The 21,237-nt window shown below is 39.5% G+C and overlaps 1 protein-coding gene across 2 annotated transcripts in view; it reads left to right on the top strand.

The window, feature by feature from the left end:
* Positions 1-21,237, top strand: part of LOC135221004 (AP-3 complex subunit sigma-1-like) — a 100,915-nt gene that overhangs the window by 74,849 nt on the left and 4,829 nt on the right. The window contains exon 5 of one of the 2 annotated variants that reach the window (XM_064258719.1): positions 13,625-13,660. The exons of the other annotated variant lie outside the window; for it this stretch is intronic. Within the exon in view, the coding sequence (XP_064114789.1) occupies positions 13,625-13,660 (36 nt within the window). The remainder of the gene's footprint in view (positions 1-13,624; positions 13,661-21,237) is intronic. 2 annotated transcript variants of the gene reach the window in all.

The raw sequence follows: 21,237 nt of genomic DNA, 5'->3' as shown, positions 1-21,237 counted from the left end.
TAATTAATTGCGGGGTAGACGAACTATCTATAAACGTCACAGCTCCCCCTGTTAAGAAGGCATTCACTCCCTTTCGGGCGTGAAGGTCTTGGCTTAAATAAATTGATCGTCGACTACCCAGTTCTCCTACTCCAACTTGAAGTTTTTTGAGCAGCGATACAGCTAACTACAGTGGCCTACCTAACTTATAGGCAAAGATGCTAAGTGTACTAACTTAATGTAGTGATGTAGTCTAGCCTAAGTAATAACTACGGGTTGTCTTGTGACGACAGTCTACTCTACCCCTAGATAAGGTTACTTGAAAATTCTACTTGCTACTAACCTAATGCCCTGGTACTAAATCATTAGCCTAACCTACTCAATACAGTTAAATGAAGACGCAATCATTCCAGAGTGTGGTACACACAGCAGTAGTTCAGCGACGGAATTGTTAAAATAAATAATGAGAGGTAATGATGCGTGGGGATGATGAGTGGTTAGTGCGTTACCAGGATGGAAATGTAATGAGGTAATTATATTTAAGTGAGGGTTAGTATTACAATGGCTAGGGGTTAGAGGGTTAGTGCTACTGGCAGGGATCGGGCTGGCTACCTTCTCTGGGTAGGTGCCAGGATCACTGCAATTGAATGCGACACTGTACCTCGGGCACAGGTGTCAAGGAGAGCATGTGGCTCTTTTGTTAGTATGTTAATGATTGGTTACGTCCCTTCTTCTTCTTCTTATTCCTCCAGGACCTGGCTATACCAGTCCTTGGAGTAGACGGAGGCAACGACTCTGGGGAAAGGCCAGAAACGCCGGCAGGAGCAGAGGCAGTGGTAGCCTGAGGGATTGCAGGAGAACACCCTACTTCGGTATCTGCAGCAACCGTCGTAGAGGTGGAACCTACTGCAGGGGAGGCCCTCACTCCGGCTGCTGCGACAGCCGTCGTAAGGGGAAAACTCCAGGCTGACTCCTGGTCGGGCAGTTCCTGGGTTTCCAGAGGAGGTAGGAAGGTTAGGTCTGCCGGAGGTTCATCCTCGGGCGACAGTGGTGAGGGTGAAGAAGACTGAACTAGTGATTGGCCATGGGCTGTGGTAAGCTCCATGCCTGTTGGAGGATCTCCTGTAGGAGGATCCTTGATAAGGTTAGGCGCCGGCGCTAGCTCGGGGCCAGGCGCAGAGGTCAGTTTCGGTTGGTGGCTCTACGTCCCAGGCTGGACGGAGCTTGGCACTGCTCAGTGCTGCCAAGTGGTACTGGCAGAGAGTTGAGGTCGACTGGACCTGTGGCGGGTACCGGAGGTGCAATACCTCAGCGTTGCCCTTTGGTTATGGGAGACAGAGCGTCCTGTCTCTTTTGGAAGGCTAAGCCTTGTGGGACTTGGACAGTGTCCGTGCACATAACTTGCTAGGGCACCTAGGCCAATTTGTGGAGTGCCCTATACGTTACAGGTCTTGCAACGGAACTGTGAATGGTCAAAATTCCCTCCTTGGTAACGGGGGGAGACTGTTGGTGGACCGTACTTCCTGGAGGAAGTAGAATTTCGGTGACTCCTTGCTTTGGAGTGAATTGACATGGGGTTAGGACCCCTAGGCTTTTTGAATTGTGAGGGAGACTTCATGTCTTGCCCTAGGAGGAGGTCGTAACCTCCTGGGATGATAGCTTGCAACTGCAAGAGTACATTCTTTGGAGAAGTGAGGTCTGGTGACCCTCAATTGGACGGTCGGAAGGATCAGTTTAATGTGATTGATGCCTTCAATAGTTATCAGTTGACGTCTGTCAATATTAGCCCTCGGGGGATTCGATCTTCCAGTATCAGGAGATTTGAGCGCCAGAGTCGTCGTAGGCTCTGACGTGGCTTGGCGGATAATGGCTTGGAGGGGTGCGACTGTTATAGGGCCCTTAGCTGGGGGTCCTAGTGAAGAAGGATTGGTGACGGCCATTGCGATGGCAGGAATATGGTGGTTTTGCGCACCCTCCATAGTTGGCAGACATGTGACCCTTGCGGCCACAGTCTCGGCAGAACGTGTTCCAGAACCTCTTCCGTGGCACTGGATGATAAGGCCGAGATGGCCCCACAGGTTTGCGAATCTGCGGAGTCACCAGGCTGGCAGTGTGCTCTGGCACAGGTGAAGAGTCCTCTCTGGCAGTGATGTGACGTGGGAGGTTTAAGGGAACCTCCGTTGAATCACCCTCGGAAGCAATTTCGGGGTTAACTGGTGGGCTTACCTCTTCCAAAAGGAGGAGGTAGGCGGTAAAAAGGTAAAGGCTGGCAGGATGCGGCAGGAATTTCTATCTCGGCACTGGATCAGGACCAGGCTCACAAATAGAAAGGATGTCAGCTGACCAGAGACGCGGGACTAAGAGAGACAGTGGGTGTAGGGCTGGAAGCTGGCAGAGTGGCTTGAGCTAGGATACTCTCCTTACGGGCCTTCTCCCGCTTGATGTCGAGTTCCTTCCCCTTGAGAGCGAGCTCATGCTTTCGCTCCTCTTCCCTTGCCTTCCTTTCTGCTTCTCTTTCTTTTCTCTCTGCTCTCCGGCTTTTCTCTGGTTTTCCCTTTCTTCCTTTTCTTGCAGGCGCGCGGCAGCCTGCTGCGCCTTTATCCACTGGTCTAGTGCTGGTCCAGTGTAACCAGCCTCCTTGCCCAGAGTTATGAGGACTCGGAGCCTCTCGAGCTCTACGGCAAAGAAGTCGCGGGAAGCAGGGGAAGACATTTCCCTTAGGCTGCAGTGGGAGGCTCTGATGAAAATGAAAATAATGGCCAGGAAGGGTACGGAATGGAATAGGAGTGCCTACTGTGGAAAGTGGCACTCACTTGGAAAGGTGTTCTGCGACGTGGTAGAGGAAAAAGTCTGAGAAGACTGGGTGCTCTGTGGCACTTGGGAAGTGTCCCGTAGTTGGTGGCACTTCTGGATTGGCACCTTCTAAAGAGGTGAAAAAATCAAATGGAGTGTACGGCGTACGTCACACTTAAGGGCGTTCCTAAGTTGGGAGACGCTGGAATGGGCGACCTGTAGGTCCAATACAGGTGCACGGCACTTATGAGGAGGCGTTCCTTGGTTCAGTGATCCAAAATGGTGGATACTCTATAATGAATGAGCGTTCCGTAGGACGGACACGCAGGTATAGGGCTACCTGTACGTCTGTACAGGTGCGCGGGCACTTATGAGGAGGCGTTCCTTGGGCAGCACTAGTAGTGCTGTATGGTGGCGGCACTTCTGGGAGGCGTTCCCTTGTTGAGGTTGTGTTCCGAAGGATCACTGACCCTTGTACACGGACACACTAATTACTTGGCGTTCCGTAAGGACGGACACGCAGGTTTGTCAGCACTTAGGGCTGGTATTGCGGCACTTCTGGGAGGCGTTCCCTTGTTGAGTGTTCCGAAGGATCACTGACCCTTGTACACGGACACACTAATTATTTGGGCGTTCCGTAAGGACGGACACGCAGGTTTAATGGCTACCTGTACGGCCTGTACAGGTGCAATGGCATTTATGGAGGCGTTCCTTGGAGCACTGGTATCGTGCTGGTGTGTCCCGGAACACTACATGCAGTATACTTAAATATACTGAAGTGAAATGGCACTGCTCATGGCAGAGTGTAATAGTGGAGGAGAGAAAGTAAAAGGTGGGAGTACTTCAGCAGCCAGTCGGTGGACAGTGTCAAGAATTAGTGGCACTGTGAAATGGTAAGACCTGACGTGCACTGGTGGTGGCCAGTCCTAAAACTGGTAACGACTTCCCTGTCTGGAAGTAATGAATTTTGCGTGGCACTTGGCTGTGCGAATTGTTGCTTGGGTATACGCAAGTCTTTCTTGATAAAGAAAATGAAAAGACCACTCGGGCAACGACAGGTAATGGAAATTTTAGGAATGCTCAGTCCCTCGCTGAAGTACTCGGTAAATGAAATAAATAAATGTTTGCAAACTGCAATGGACACATGCGCGTACGTATCACGCCGTGTAAATGAAAGACACAAGAGACTAAAATAAGGTTAATTCGACATGCTATACTTAATGTAAGATGTAGTACTCTTGGCTTCGTGAATACTGGGTTCTGGTTTTCTCTCTCTCTCTCTCTCTCTCTCTCTCTCTCTCTCTCTCTCTCTCTCTCTCTCTCGGAGAGGGTGAGAGGGTGAAAAATGATATATGAATGAACTCCCTTATATTGAATTGAACTACTAATGTTAGTTCATATGACGCAACTTGCGTGTTAAATGATTTACTTACGTTAACGTTTACTGAAAGAATTGCTTTTGAAAGCGTTTTATGAAAATGATAACGCGCTCGCGTTGAACGATTTTTACGTTAATGTTAGCGGCTTGCGCTTATGAAATGATTTGCGTTTCAATATGAATTTCACAAAGACGCGTTTTACGTTAACAATTCTTGCAAGTGACTCTACTTTTAAGATTTACGTTAACTTTACGTAAGGACAAGTGAAAAATTACGGTAAGGATTTGAAAACGATGTTAGCAAACACTTGTAAATGAGGTTACGTTAAGTGAAATGAAATTTTCGCTCAGCGCGCGAGTGAGCGATGCGAGGTGTAAACACGTGAGGCGAGAAGAGCGGGTTAGCACCACGGTGTGCTAGCATTGATGGCGAATCAGCTGATTCTCTGTAAATGAGAAGGCAATTTACAACACAAAAATTCTACTTTCTTATTCAAGGCGAATTACGTTAATTTCTCTGGCAGAACGATAGATACTAGTACAGACATTGATATTATTTACGTTAAAAACTTCGTGACTTACGTTGTTACTTTGCTTAAATTGTTTAGATAATGTTGAAAGAGGAAACAAACATGGCTGCCTGCTGTGAATGAGACGAAGGTTGGTTGAGACCGCGCAGGCGCGAGAATGCTCTAAGCTGAATTTAAGCTGAGAGGTAGCGATTACCAACACTTGAATGAAACTAAGTAAAAATGGATTCCCTAACATATCACGACAAAAGAATTGTACACTTCTTTTGCCGTAACTATTAGTAAAACACTCCTAACTAGCTAGGCTTTCAAACACAGCAATAAACCCTGGCAAAAGCACTTCCTAAGTTTTGATCTGGTTTCTTTCTTTGGGCATCGATTCTAACACACGTGCTTTCTAGTCTCGTCCAACGAGTTAGGACAGCGGACAAAGTAAACAGAGAATTCGCGGGGCAAATTGTTTGCTCGCCGCTAAAATAAAGCTCTGGCGCGTTCGCCGTTTACAAATAATAAGATTTCTACCTACGCTCTTTTAAACACTTCTACAATAAAAATACTTAAAACGTACCTTAAGCTAACATTGGTTATAGAATAATCATATTAATGAATGGAATACCTTACGTGAGTCAGTGTGTCTTCTTTCCCTGCAAGTGTGCTTGATTTACTTTTTGTAAAATAATTTACAGTTTACGTTTTACAACGGAACGCCGATTTACAAGCTTTTTTTTTTTTTTTTTTAAGCAAGCTAGGTTCATATCCTCGGCGAAGGTCGACAATGTTACGTATATAGGGCCTTGAGAGAAGCTAGATACGTAAACGGAAATAATTTGAGGGATTCAGAGGGAATTGCTTGAAATTACCGTAAACTGATAGTTATTAATTTCTTTCTTTAGAGGGAAGGTCGCCAGAACCAGAAAACTCAGCTCGTTACTTTAAACTATTTTATTTACAAAAAGGCCCGTGCTGGCCTGGAGAAAAGTAAATGATATTGGCCCCCACGTTGGGGCTTATAGTCTCATTCAATTCAAGCTGATTTTCATTCACTTTGGTTAATGCACACTTGCGGCAGAGAGACGGCACGTGACTCATGGAATCTGGAAAAGAATCCCAGATTAAAAAGAGATAAAAGGAAAAAATGACTTCTTGCTTTGATTAGGCTGATTAATTCTCTAACATTGGGGAAGGTAAACTCGAATGGTTCACTGAGGTATGCACGAAAACTGGTCTTTAACAATGTCAACAAAGGGGAGCACGTGGCCCCCGATGAGGACAAAGGGCTTCTGATGTAGAAGGGGTACAAAAATGAGAATTGAAAATGAATTTAGCAAGAGTCGTATGGTAGTAAAAGGTGCTGGGTTGAAGTTTACACTTTCAGACGTACCGTTTATGCAATATTCTGTGATCCTTGTAGAAGAATGCGGCCTGACCTCTGTTCAGGTCTGGGGGGGGTTCGTGTCCACCAGCACGACGTGGGTAGGCCTAATTTTGGGAGGCTGGCAATTTGACCTCTGTCCGAGATCACGTCTCGCAGCCGACTGAGACAGAATTCAGTTGGGTTGCTTGGGGGTTGGAGGTCAGCTTAACCCCCACGATCAAGGCAAATCCTGGAAAACAAGCATACAGCCAGCAGAGGGGTCACAGGAAAGAGAGCTTAAGGTTATAGGTCTTAAGAGTACCAATGTTTGCCTACACCCTTCCCTTTTGAGATACGTCCCTACAGCTGATAAAAGAAAATACCTCTTTTCCCCCCAACTGGGGACTTCCTATCTCTAGCTGGCGGGTTTTGGGTTTCCCGCGGTTACTAAAAATCAGCTGATATTCTAAAGAAATGGCTGCCGTTTCCAAATCTAATTAATTAATTAATTGCGGGGTAGACGAACGATCTATAAACGTCACAATATATATATATATATGTAGTATATATATACATATATATATATATATATATATATATATAGTATATATATATATATATATATATATATATATATATATATATATATTATATATATATATATAGATATATATATATATATATATATATATATATATATATATATATATATATACTATATATATATATATATATAGATATATATATATATATATATATATTTATATATATATATACATACATATATATACATATATATATATATATATATATATATATATATATATATATATATATAATATATATATATATATATATATATATATATATATATATATAGAATACATATAATATATATATATATATATATATATATATATATATATATATATATAGTATATATATATATATCATATGCATATACTACATACATATATATAGATATATATATATATATATATATATGTATATATATATATATACATATGCATATACTACATATACATACATACATACATACATACATACATACATACATACATACAGTAAGTCCTCGGGTTACGCCGGTCTCGACTTACAATGTTTCGTGGTTACGAACGCACCCCCATAAAAAGCGTCATAAGCGACGTAAACAAACGCGAACTAGTTCCGGGCTCACGGAGGAAGAATACGCTTTGTGGGGGAGAGGACGGCGTCGCCTTCGCTACGCTCATTCCTCGCCCATACGCCATTTTGGTTGTTTACGCTGCCTCTCTCTCCCTCGTGTTGTATCGTTTTTATAACTTTTTTCTCTTAGTTATGGCTCCCAAGCGCAAGGCGGACTCTTCTGATGGTAGTGCATCAAAGAAAAGAAAGGCCATCACCATGGAAATTAAAGTGGTCATTATAAAGCGATCTGAGAAGGGAGAAACGGCAACAAACATTGGCCGCTCGCTTGGTCTTAGCCGTTCGACCGTTGCTACCATTATCAAAGATAAAGAGCGCATCGTTGAACATGTGAAAGGATCTGCTCCTATGAAAGCGACAGTGATAACCAAGCAGCTTAGTGGTCTAATAATTGAAATGTAAAGGTTATTGGTGCTTGGTTGGAAGACAAAATCAACGGCGTATCCCAGTCAGCATTATGGTGATTCAGGAGAAGGCGAAAAGATTGTTTGAAGCGTTGAAAAAAGAAAAGGGGGAGGGAAGTGAAAGTGAAGAGTTTGTGGCTAGTAGGGGTTGGTTTATGCGATTTAAGGCTCGGGCCAATTACCATAACCTTAAAGTGCAAGGTGAAGCTGATAGTGGGGATGAGAAAGCAGCGAGTGAATTTCCTAAAGCGTTGTCTGAGATAATTAAGGAGGTGGGTTATTCCTGCTCAGCAAGTGTTTAACGTGGATGAGACAGGTTTGTTTTGGAAGCGTATGCCTAACCGCACTTACATCGCCAAGGAGGAGAAGTCAGCACCCAGTCATAAAGCCAGCAAGGAGAGGCTAACTTTTCACTTCCTTGGGGGTATGCTGCTGGCGACTTCAAACTGAAGCCCTTGTTGGTGTATCAGGCTGAAAATCCAAGGGCACTCAAGGGCATTTGGAAGGGTCAACTACCAGTAATATGGAAGTCCACAAGAAGGCATGGTGACACTTGCAGTGTTTGAGGACTGGTTCGTAAACCATTTTGTGCCAATGTGGAGCGTATTGCACCTCCAAGGGTATCCCCTTTAAGGTGTTGCTAGTGCTGGACAATGCCCCTGGACACCCTGCCCAGCTGGGAGACTTCAACCCTAATGTCAAGGTGGTGTACCTTCCACCTAATACCACGGCCCTTTTACAGCCTATGGACAAAGGAGTGATTGCTTCGTTCAAGGCCTACTACCTACAAAGGACAATTGCTATGGCTTTACAGGCAACTGAAACCAAGAAGGACTTGACTCTGAAGGACTTTTGGAAATCCTACAAACATCCTTGATGCTGTAAAGAACATTGCTGATTCCTGGGAGGAGGTTAAGCAAACAAACATGAATGGTGTCTGGAAGAAAATTTGTCCTCAATTTGTGAATGATTTCCATGGGTTTGAGGACACAGTTCAGCAAGTTGTAAAGAACGTTGTTGCCCAGAGTAAGGAAATCAATTTGGAGATGGAGGTTGATGATGTTACAGAGCTGCTGGAGTCTCATGGCGAGGAGTTATCTGCTGAGGACCTGGTACAACTGGAGAAGCAGATGATAGAGGAAGAAGAAGAAGCACCCACCCCAGAGCCTAAGGCTTCCACAAGGCAGGACTTGGCAAGAGGTTTTGCAGAGTTGCAGCAAGCGTTGGCAACTTTTGAGGCTCAGGATCCCAACTTGGACAGGTTCACTAGGGTTTCCAGAGGCATCATGGATTTGATGCAGCGTTACAAGGAGATCTTGGATGAAAAGAGGTTGCTCTCTGTTCAGACTAACCTGGAGCAGTATTTTAAGAAGGTAGAGAGGCCTGCAAGAGATCCTGTACCCTCTACCTCAGCTGCCTCTGCTAATCCAGACTCGCCTGCCCCACAATCTCCAGCACCTTCTGAATGTTCTGCTAACCCAGACTCGCCTGCCCCACAATCTCCAGCACCTTCTAAATGTTCTGCTAACCCAGACTCACCTGCCCCAGCATCTCCAGGTTCTGCCTCACCTCAAGACTCACCTGCCCCGGCATCTCCAGTATGTTCTGCCTCACCTCAAGACTCACCTGCCCCAGCATCTCCAGCACCCTCTGTAGGTTCTGCCTCACCTCAAGACTCACCTGCCCCAGCATCTCCAGTATGTTCTGCCTCACCTCAAGACTCACCTGCTCCAGCATCTCCAGCATCTTCTGGAGGTTCTTTTTCTCTTCACTAACCTCCCCCAGTCTCTCCAGCACCGCAGCTTCCTCTCCAGTGTGCAAGCCAACCAAATTAATAAAGGTAAGGAATTGTTCTCTCGTTGTTATTGATACGTATTTACATTAAATCATGTGGTATTTTTTAATGTTCCGACTTACACTGAAAATCATGTTACGACGCATCTTAAATCATGTGGTATTTTTTAATGTTCCGACTTACGCTGAAAATCATGTGCTATATATATATATATATATATATATATATATATATATATATATATATATATATATATATATATGTATATATGTATATATATATATGATAATATATATATATATATAATATCTAGATATATATATATATTTATATATATATATATATATATATATATATATATATATATATATATATATACATATATATATAAAATATATGTATTATATATATATATATATATATATATATATGCTTAAAAAATCACCGTAGATGCACGTGACTTCATAAATAAGCGAATACCACAGGAAAATGATAGTCAGAAATCCAAGCGCTTTCGTCTTTACTCAGACATCGTCAAGGAGTTAACTCCTTGACGATGTCTGAGTAAAGACGAAAGCGCTTGGATTTCTGACTATTATTTTCCTGTGGTATTCTCTTATATATATATATATATATATATATATATATATATATATATATATATATATATATATATATATATATATACACACAGTGGTCCCCCCGTATTCGCGGGGGATGCGTACCAGACCCCCCGTGAATAGTTAGAACCCGCGAATGTTTGGAACCCCTATGAAAATGCTAAAAACAGCCTATTTTGTTAGTTAAAACTCAAGAAAAACCCACTAAAAATTTTTCATACTTGGTTTTTTAATAGTTTTATCACAAAAAGTGCATTTTATAATGAAATTCATAAAAAAACCAGGAATTTATTTTGTGGATATTTATCATAGAAAAATACCGCGAATGCTCGAATTTTCCGCGAATAATGCAGGGAAACGTTCTCCAGAGAAATCCCGCGAATGTGTGAGTCCGCGAATCTGGAGAACGCGAATACGGGGGGTCCACTGTATATATATATATATATATATATATATATTATAATATATCTATATATAGATAAATATATATATATATATATATATATATGTGTGTGTGTGTGTGTGTGTGTGTGTGTGGTGTATAGTATATATATATATATATATATATGTATATATATATATTATATAATATATATATATATATATATATATATATATATATATATATATATATATATATAATAACGTAGGGCCTTTTCGAACCTAATTTTTTCTCATCTCAAACCACATTTTACATGTAAATTGCCTAATTTGTTCCAAGTCCTACAAAAACACTACAGCAAATTTTATAATAAAGCTAAATTGACCAATAAACAATTAAATACAACAATTTGGGCCTTTCAATGACCAACATAACCATGACTGTGTACCTGTAAATAAAGTGTATTAGTATACAGGGTACAAGAAATACTTTACATACATATGTAGTAAAATGTGGAACCTTACCTTTCAAGTGAGGCGATCTCCGAAATTGGCGACAGAGGAGGAGGACAAATGGCAGAAAACATGAACACTTAACTTTACGAAACACATTAAAAAATGGCAGAAAACATTAACTCTAAACTTTATGAAACACATTAACAAATGGCAGAAAACATTTACTCTTAACTTTACAAAAAACTTGAAATTAATTTTTTTTTTTTTTTTTTATTTTTACATTCTTTTTACTTTTTTATGCTTTACATTTTTTACAAAATCTCAATTTCTTCACCACATTCAACTTTCTGTTTTTCGTATCACTTGGATCTTCCTGTTTGCTCACTACACTTCTAAAGGCCTCTTTAAGAAATAAATATCCAAGGAAGATTGCTTCTGCCTGCTTTTCACAATGTTCCTGAAACGACTCGGGCAAACGTCATCGAACTGCGCAAGCATACGTCCTGTGTAAGCCTTTTCAGGGTGTGTCTTTTCTAAAAATGATTGCACTTTATGAAAAGCAGCTAGAGCATCCTTAATTTCTGCCGTTGTCATAGGGTCCTCCTCCTCGCCACTGCTAGAGAACTCTTCTTGAACAATGTTATGTTGTATGGCCTCCAACTCCTTCAGGTCATCTGTCTTAAGCTTCTCTTGGTGCTCCTTGAGATGGTCATGAATGTTGTCCTCATTGACGACCAGCCCCATGGACTTGCCGAGTGCAACAATCTCATCAAGATCTGGTTGCGAAACAGTTTCAGGATCGTCAACTGTTTCTGAATCTGCATCAGGTTCGCCCACATTGAATCCCTCAAAGTCTTCGGCGGATACAGCATCAGGCCAGAGTTACCTCCACGAAGAATTCAAGGTTCACCTTGAAACCTCCTGCCAAGCTTGACTGATGAGTCGGATACATATGACGATATCGAAATGCTCCTTCCAAAATTCATGCAAGGTGAGGTTTGTGGTATCGGTGATGTCGAAACATCTCTTGAAAAGATGTTTTGTATACAGCTTCTTGAAGTTTGATATCACTTGCTGGTCCATGGGCTGGAGGAGAGGGGAGGTGTTAGGCGGAAGATAAAGAACCTTGATAAAAGAATATCTTCCTCGAGGCCAGGAGGGTGAGCAGGGGCATTGTCCAACAACAGCAGACATTTCAGAGGGAGGCGCTTCTCTTCCAAGAGTTTCTTCACTGTCGGGCTGAAACACAGATTTACCCACTCGGTGAACAAAAGTCTCGTTACCCAGGCTTTCGCATTAGCCCTCCACATCACCAGAATCTTCTCCTTTAGCACTTTGTGGGCCTTGAAGGCTAGAGGAGTCTCGGAATGATACACAAGCAGGGGCTTGACCTTACAATCCCCACTGACGTTGGAACAAAGTACGACCGTAAGCATGCCTTTCATAGGCTTATGCCCAGGCAGCTTCTTCTCTTCCTCCGTGATGTACATCTGACAAGGCATTTTTTTCCAAAAAAGGCCAGTCTCATCACAGTTGAAGACTTGCTGAGAACTGTAGCCTTCCTTGATCATCTTCTTGTCGAACGTCTTAATAAAGGCTTTGGTCGCTTTTTTGTCCGAGCTGGCAGCCTCCCCATGCCGCACCACCGAATGGATGCCAGTCTGTTTACGGAATTTATCAAACCACCCCTGAGAAGCCTTGAAGTCTGGGGTTGGCGTCGATGTCCCTTCTCCTCCGTCATCTTCAGCCTGGGCAATCACATCACCAAAAATAGCGCTGGCCTTGTGGCAGATTGCCGTCTCGGTTATCGTATCGCCAGCGATTTCTTTGTCTTTAATCCATACAAGAAGCAGCCTCTCCATCTCATCATCCACGTGGCTCCTCTTGTTGGACAAAATATTCACGCCCTTGGAAGGTATAGCTGCTTTGATGGCTTCCTTCTGCTTAAGGATGGTGCCTATCGTCGACAGATTTCGCCCGTATTCCTTAGCGATCACACTCAACAGCATGCCAGCTTCATACTTCTTAATTATCTCCATCTAAGTGAAGTATAAGTGTATTACTCAGCTAAAGGCATGTACAGTTGCCACTTGAAAGAAGAAAAATGCCTATGTACAGTAAAAAGGATCAGCCATAGCATCAGTATGAAAACTTTTTGTCTGTATTGATAGTAAGGCAGCACAAGATGGGAAAAGAAATTGCTTAGTTGACATAACTTTTAATTCCCAGTGTCCTAACAATATTAGGTTTGTTAGTTTGATACTGACTGCCTTTGTGTCTGACAAAATAACTACCATATTTATTTCTTGGGATGTTTAAAGCCTTATTTTCTCTATGTGGGTTAAGGTAATTCTTAACAAAGTAAAATTAACTTAATGTAGGACAAAATAATCAGCTTGAATGTAACCCAATTACTCAGGTTGTCAGAATGTAACCAAAAGCAGACTGCAATTATATAAAAGTATTGTACAGGTAATTTTTCAGCAGATCTAATGTGGAAGATGTTTGTTTAACTTAGGTTGATAATAGATTGAAATTTATTTTCCCTACCTCAGGTTATTAGTCTTTGTTGTGTGTGATTTGTGCTTTGAAAATTAGTTAAACTATTTAAATTTTTATATCACTTTATGTAAATAGTTCTTTTTCTCATCTTGTTAACCAACTTGGGTACTTATTGAATTATATAGAAATTTTGATTTTTCAGCTCCTAATATAGTCTTATCCTCAGGGTCCATATAGTTCTGCACCCTCTTCAGTACTTAGAGTAAGTGACAAAAAAAGTTGGTGTGACTGTGTGTTGCTGATTGGCAGTTTAAAATATCAAAAGCTTCAAAATGTAAATAAGCTAGTTTTTGTGCAACTTGTGGAAAATGTTTCATGAGCAAAACAAGCTTTTGTGTGTGTATTTCCATTGATATTAATTGTTAAGGGAAGTGGAAGCAGATATATATTATATGTGTGGGATTTTAACTAGTGCGTACGTATTTATATTGCTGGTTGGTATGCTTACATTTCTTAGGTTTCAAGTACGTAATTCATATTGTATACTACTCTGTCATTTATTTTCAAACAGTTTTTCCTTGCAGATGTGGCAAATATGTTGACAATGGTTTTGAAATCAAAAGTTATTTTTTACACAAAACCATTTATCATATGCACCATTATCACTGTCTGCAGTGTCCCCAGGATACCAGATATATGTAAGACAAATGAAGGTGATCTCACTATGAACAGGCCCTTTAGTCCCAAAGGTGCATACTATTAAAAATCCTAATTTTTCTTGGAAAAAATGAGACAGTTGGCTTGGAGGAGGTAAAAAGGTGAAAGCCTGAATGGCACAGGGTGTTAGTGTGTACTAGAGGGAACCAATATAGAACTCAGGAATTGTTAGGAGTCTGAATGTAAGTTACTGTTAGTTCAAGCTTGTAAATGGTATGTACTATAATCCAAAACCTATAGAATAGAAAACAAGGTCTATGTATCAGGTAAGAGTCATTACGATAAGAAACACGAAAAGAAAAATGCTATCAACATAGGATGTAGTAGCTAGAGCTCTCCTTAGGTTATGTATCTTGACATTATCTTGAAGATTGATGAAGATGAGACCATGGCTTGTCATGTTCACTTTAACCAACAGAGAGAAGACCAAGTTCCAAGAGTTTGTTTTCTATCAGACCAAAGAGAAGTACCTTACAAAAGGCATTACCCCTGAAATATTTAGTCATTCACAGGTAAAAGTAGATAGCCCTCAGTGAATAAAGCAAGAAGTGTACAGTAGTCCCTTAGCTGATGACTGAAGACGAAAAAAAAAATGTTATAGGATCATGCGAAAAGCTTTTGGCTACCAGTTGATTTGGTCTTGGAATGAAGTCAGAAACATGACAACATTTCAGGATCCCACATTATAGTTGATATGTTATCCCAGATCTCGTGCAAGTAATGTAAACCCAGCTGTAAGTAAACTATAATAAATGGTAAGTCAACGGGAATGGAAAAGATTTTACCTGAATGGGACTCTCTGCTACATCAAGTAAAGGGTGGCTTGTCTTGGTGTAATGGAGGCTACTGGTTGTTATTCTATTAGATTTCAACATTGATCTAATCATTGCTGGTAACTTCCTGGCATGAAGCTGAAGGATGTCTAGGTCCATAGGAAAGAAATAACGTGGTATTTGAGAAAGTTCTTTTAATGCAGAAAACTGTAGGGACTGGCTGCCAGTATAGATTGTCAGCCATGAAACTATTCTGGCTGTTTTTTAATTGTAGCTGTCATAAAGGTCCTCATAGAACCTTATACTTAAGCATAGACCATCAGCCAACAAAGGTATTCCTGACAATAGACTTTGACGTTATGCCGCTTGCATATACTACCTCTTTCCTGTCAGTTGACACAACTCCTAGATTAAGTACCCTCCTTGTTTTATAAATATGACACTGTTGACAAGTTGTAAGTAATATCAATGTGGGTGTTTCTGATGAGAGCTGATTGATGTTTTAAGCAATGAAAAAATACTCATAACTGGGAGAATGGTGTGCTATCCCACCCTGTAACATCCAGGATCTTCTCTCTTGATGTTAAAGTAGGCATACTTCCAAAAATTGATTGGTCACATCCACAGCATCAAAATACCATATCTCTTACTAGAATGAAGATCTTGATAACTTCATACTCTAATGTCCAAGCCCCATGATGAAGATGACATCATTGCCCACCTGTAGATAAAAAGTTCCATTAGGGAGGCAGCAGACCCTCAATAGCAGAAGTTCTTTCCCAGGTCATCCTGAACATTCCCCTGTTTGGGTAGCCAAATGCTTAGCAGTTGTTAGTCGACTGGAGCAGCAGGCATAACCTTCCTTGAGAGCACAGCAATTTGGAAAGGAGACTGCTAAAGCAAGTTCCAAGAGAGTATAAGTCTCTTCGCCGCACACTCGTTTGCCGATGTTTTGCTGGTTCAATTTTAACACTGTTTCCTTTCCACTGTTTAAAACTTTCGTTCCCTGTATTAACAAACGTTCTATCTTGGAGAAATAATGTCTCTTCGTTGTGGGTTTTATAAGTGGTACTTGTGTATAATTATTATTGCACTTCGTTCTGCTTTGGCCATTGACATCTATAGCATGAATGTTTTTTCCAATGTTATGTTATGATTCACTGTTATTACATTCTTGAGTCAATTTGTATTGTCTGAGTTCTGGTATGTGTACTTCACACTGCACTTTTTACGTCTTCCTCGGATCTGCTAACCGCTGGCACCATTTGTAGTGTTTTTTGGTTTGATCTTCCTTCTTTATTCGGTTTTGTTTATTTTATAGATCCTTTATTGTTTCTTGCTTTATTTATTATTAGTTGGTATAGTCTCTCATGAGTGTTTAAATGAAACAGTGCAAGTTTCTTCCTTCATTCACACTGGAACAATACAGTAACAATTATAAATTTAACAATCAGGACTACAAATAGAAAAAAGAAGTTTCTCTTGACCGCTACTGCTCTGGGAATCTGACCTCTTTTTAGGACGGCGGTTCATGCTGTTCTCCCCTACTAATCCCCATTTCTTACTCCTGCTCTGCTTCCAGAGTCTTCAAGGTCTACCTTCAAGGCAGTACTTTGTTTCTCTTCCCACCTGGTACTTGTGGTGATTAGTTGATGTTATCTAATCACTGCCCCTCTTGGGTGTGACTAATTGTTAATCCCTCCTCTTGAGGGTGTAGCTGGTGATGTCCCCGGAAGTCTTCAAGTTCTGGCGAAAGTTGAAAGGTTAGGCCACAGGTGAAACAGGTAGGCAGTTTTTAATGGCTGTGCTTGGATTAGAATTTCGCGCGTGTTATGGCTACTGTTCGAGACTCTTCCTGTGACTAATTCTCTCTCTCTCTCTCTCTCTCTCTCTCTCTCTCTCTCTCTCTCTCTCTCTCTCTCTTTCTCTCTCTTTCTCTCTCTCTCTCTCTATTCTTTGTTCTCTCTTTTATATTTATGCTATTCCTAACCGATGTTCCCCAAGCTATCATTACACTGTTGAAACATGGCAGGTTTTCCTGAAAAGATTGTGAAAGTACTCTGAGGTATACTAAAGTAATCACAAAAGTTAAACATATGAAAACATTAGCAGAGCACCAGTAGATAACTACTGAAAAGTAGTAAAGACCAGTAGGACACAACCCATGTTGAAAAGTATCATAGCATATATGTAAAAAATTTATTAGTAATTGAAAGAAAGTGACCAAGAAAAATCAAAATACAGTCTGACCTATTAAAACAAGCACCCTTGGGACACCAGGCCACTGCTGGACCACAGAAAACACCCCTAAAAAACACCTTTTATAAACAAAGTCTTGCTAGCCCATTCACAAATATATGCTGTGTTGTCAAAAGTAGAAAAAAGTCTATGAATAATCACCATCATTCATTGGGTTTAGTTCCTTATGAAAATTCTGGCTGCTTCATAAGCATCTCCTCAGAAATGCTTACACCTTTGCTATGTCAGAGCTCAAACCAATTTACAAGCACACTGTCAAATTCTGATTTCTTGGCACCTTTCAGTCTTTTCCAGCACTTCAGAATTTTTTTGCTTTCAATTTCAGCAAAAACTTAAGTCCTCTGATTTTGTTTTTTTAAACCTGCACAAGAGACTATTGGCTCCAGTTATGTTGTTATACTGATAGATATCTATTTGCTAAAGTAAAATATAATACACTTGTATTAAGAATATTGATAATTTTAATAAAGCTGTTATTTTACATAATTCATGCAATTATATTTCTTGCATTTTTATTGTATGTATTATAATTTATGAATAGCAATCAGATGCCATTTGTATTCTGCTATGTTTACATTCTTAAAGTCATCAGCTGATTGTGTTTTAACATCATCACACCCTTTAGTTGCTGAATGAAATGCATTTTGGTGATTTGATCAAAGTTGTGTTTAAAAATGGAAGAAAACTCTCACCCTGAGAAAAGAAACATATTTATATCGAAGGGACAGGAGTGACCCATATGAACCCCCCCCCACACCCGCAAGACAGGAAAGAGAAAAGAAGGTAAATTCTTGTTGGTACTGAGCGAGTAGTCGGGACCAATACAATTATAGAATTTTCCCATAAAAATTCATGTTGATGAAGTGGAGGAAAACTTGCTATGTTAAGTAAGACAAATCCTCACAACACAAACCCGTAGTCTCAAAAGTCCTGATCCACACAAAATCTAAAAGACTAGAACATTACCACATTCCCAGAAGAAATAAAAGATATTGAAATGTTATAACATCCAAATGTTTCAATATATCCAAAAAATACAATAATACCTTGAGATATGAGTTTAATTCATTCCTGGACCGAGCTCGTAAGTCAATTTGCTCGTATCTCAATTCAGTTTTTCCCATATAAAATAACTGACAAAAATTTAATCTGTTCTGGCCCTCTATAGACACCCAAATCAATGATAATAACAATGGAAAAATTGTTTTTAATTGCTATACTGTATAGACTTAGTGTACACACACACAAAATTATATAATAAATGATTACTGTGATATGAAATAAAATGTGGTTTTATTATGTGTTCTTACCTTTGAGATAAATGATAGTGGCTAACTGCGGTGTGTGCGGAGGAGGAGGGAGGGAGAGAGAGTTGGACGGTACCATATTTAATACTGTTCCTTACACATAGCATAACACTTAAACTGAAAATTAACTGAACACTTAAACTGAAAATTAACTGAACTTTCTTAGGATCCATCACTTATTACAAAGAATGTTTTCACGAATACAGTGAAAATCACATAAATAACGCAAACACAACACGGGAGATGCTCCGGAGAAGTGTATGGAAGTCGACGACCAGGTGAACTTAACAAGTGAAGCTTAGAGAGCTCCCAAGCGCTAGCTCTCCAAGGCGGTTGAAGAAAAACAAATGCGTCATTAGTCATTAGATTCAAGCTTGGTAAAAGACTCGCTTCCACCTCAGCTATGTATCAGATGCCACAGATTCCTTGCATTTACAATTTTTAATTGTTTTAACTGGTTTCCAGCTGGCACCAGTAGATCCTAATGTTAACCCTTAAACGCCTAGCCGCTACTTACCAAAGTGTGTCTCATATGCCAGCGGCGTTCAGGAGTTAGCGCCCAAGCGGAAAAAAAGTTTTTTTCAAAAAATCACAGCACGCTTAGTTTTTAAGATTAAGAGTTCATTTTTGGCTCCTTTTTTTGTCATTGCCTAAAGTTTAGTATGCAACCATCAGAAATGAAAAAAATATTATCATATAGAAATATTGGTATATATGTCTGCGAAAAAAAAATTTCATATATAATTGTATACAAATCACGCTGTGAGCAAAATGGTGAAAGCTAATGAGTTCATTTTTTTCATTGTATTGTACACTAAATTGCGATGATTTTGGTATATAACAAATTGTAAAACGATCAAAGCAACACAGAGAAAATATTATCACAAAATGATGCATGAATTCGTAACACTCGGACATAAAAACTAGTTTTTTCAAAAATTCACCATAAATCGAAATATTGTGCTAGAGACTTCCCATTTGTTGCAAAATGAAGGTAATTGTTTGAATATTGCCAGACTGTAAGTGTTTTAGCTTACAATTGCAGTTTTCAACCATTTCGGTCGAGTTAAAGTTGACCAAAGGTTGAATTTTTTCTATTTATCATGATTTATATGAAAATATTTCAAAACTGATAAAAGCTACAACCATGTTGTATTCTACATGAAATTGCGCACATTTTCATGTGTAACACTTTATGTAACGCCTAATATAAAACGGTGCGAAAATTACGACAAGGTGACTGAAGAAATTCTGAGATTTTCAGTACATTTTCTTTTTAACAAAAGAATTACAGAACATATGCAAATACCTGAGAATCCCTGGTTTGAGACAAGATTTTTCACTTCTATTGGTACATAGAAACTAGGAATTTATGTAAAATTCTTTGCTTTTTCCTTTGTGGAAGGTGATGCAAACACTTTGGAGACATACAGAAATAACAAACTTTTTTGATTGTCTGATTATTGATCTCTTCATATGATTCTTCATTATACTCATTATCCTTCATTCATTGCATGAATAGTGTTTGTATTGTAGTAATTTCTTATATTTTATGCATAACCTGTAATATTTTATACAAAGGGTTTTTTGAGGTACTTTTTCCATTGAACTTGAAGGGTGTGAATGCCAATTTAATTATAGAATAAATATTTGTATTTTAAGCGGTCCCAATGACAAAGTTTGAGGAGATATGTTCACTTTGAATTTAACCTTACCAAAGGCGTGAGTGGTATATTGGTAGTATCTCTTTATGTAGTGTTATGCTTCTTTCAGGAGACTATTTCAAAGAGCCTGTTTACTCAACTGAAAGGAATTACATAGTGAGCTTGACAAAATGCTTCTCTTTTGTGTTGGAGGCTTTTATTTCTTTGTAATATTTCTTTTACTAATATACCTTCCAACTCCGCATTGTGTGTGGTTGCTAATAACATTGCTTTAATATTTTTATGCGTGGATTATATGTACATAGCAATCAATATGTAGTATATATAGGTAATTATATATAGCCTTGGATGTATTAGTGGAATGCCACTAATAATTTAGGAAGGAAGGTATTATAAAAAATGTTCAAATCTTTATTTTAGTGCTAAAATGGCAGCACGTATGCAGGAAATGGTCTGTTTGAAAAATTTATAGGATATTTTAAGACCTTTCTATAGTAATTGTTAGCACCAGTAAATAAGAAAATTTGTTCAATCTTTATTTTCAGATGTCAGTGATTGTGGTGATTAAAAATGCAGGTTAAACTTTCAGTGTGAGCAAAAGTTAAGAATCCAGATTCTGATTTTAATGCCATGTATTGCTACAGTGTTGCATTACGACAGTGTATTTTCCTTTTTGTTTTTGTTAGTTCTGAAAACTCTTGATTGATCCAGTATGTTATTATTTCAATTATGTATGATTTTTACTACAATGCAAGTAATTGTTCATCTAGTTGATTATCAAAGGACTGACTTTCAAATTATTTTTTTCAATATTAACCTTCTTTGCTCTATCGTTTTAGTCATGTAATAACCAGCTACTTTTACTGCATTGATATTGATGGTGGGAAATCTTTGAACGTTATGTTATATCCAAGGAAAAATCAAGAATATGCAAGAAATAAAGTGCATTTATTCAAGATAATGAGGGCACAGTTACTGCAGATCACCATCAGACAACTTCTCTTGCGTTACATGCTCTAAAAGCATTATTGGAAATTGTTTAAAAATTGGTGGAAAATCTAAAGTTGATGAGATTAAGTAAATGAATTAAATGACCATTACAAAGGCAAGGGTGCTGAA

This window comes from Macrobrachium nipponense, chromosome 2 (genome assembly GCF_015104395.2).
Source record: "Macrobrachium nipponense isolate FS-2020 chromosome 2, ASM1510439v2, whole genome shotgun sequence".
In the NCBI taxonomy this organism is placed as follows: Eukaryota; Metazoa; Arthropoda; class Malacostraca; order Decapoda; family Palaemonidae; genus Macrobrachium; species Macrobrachium nipponense.
This window is presented reverse-complemented; position numbering and strand designations above follow the sequence as displayed.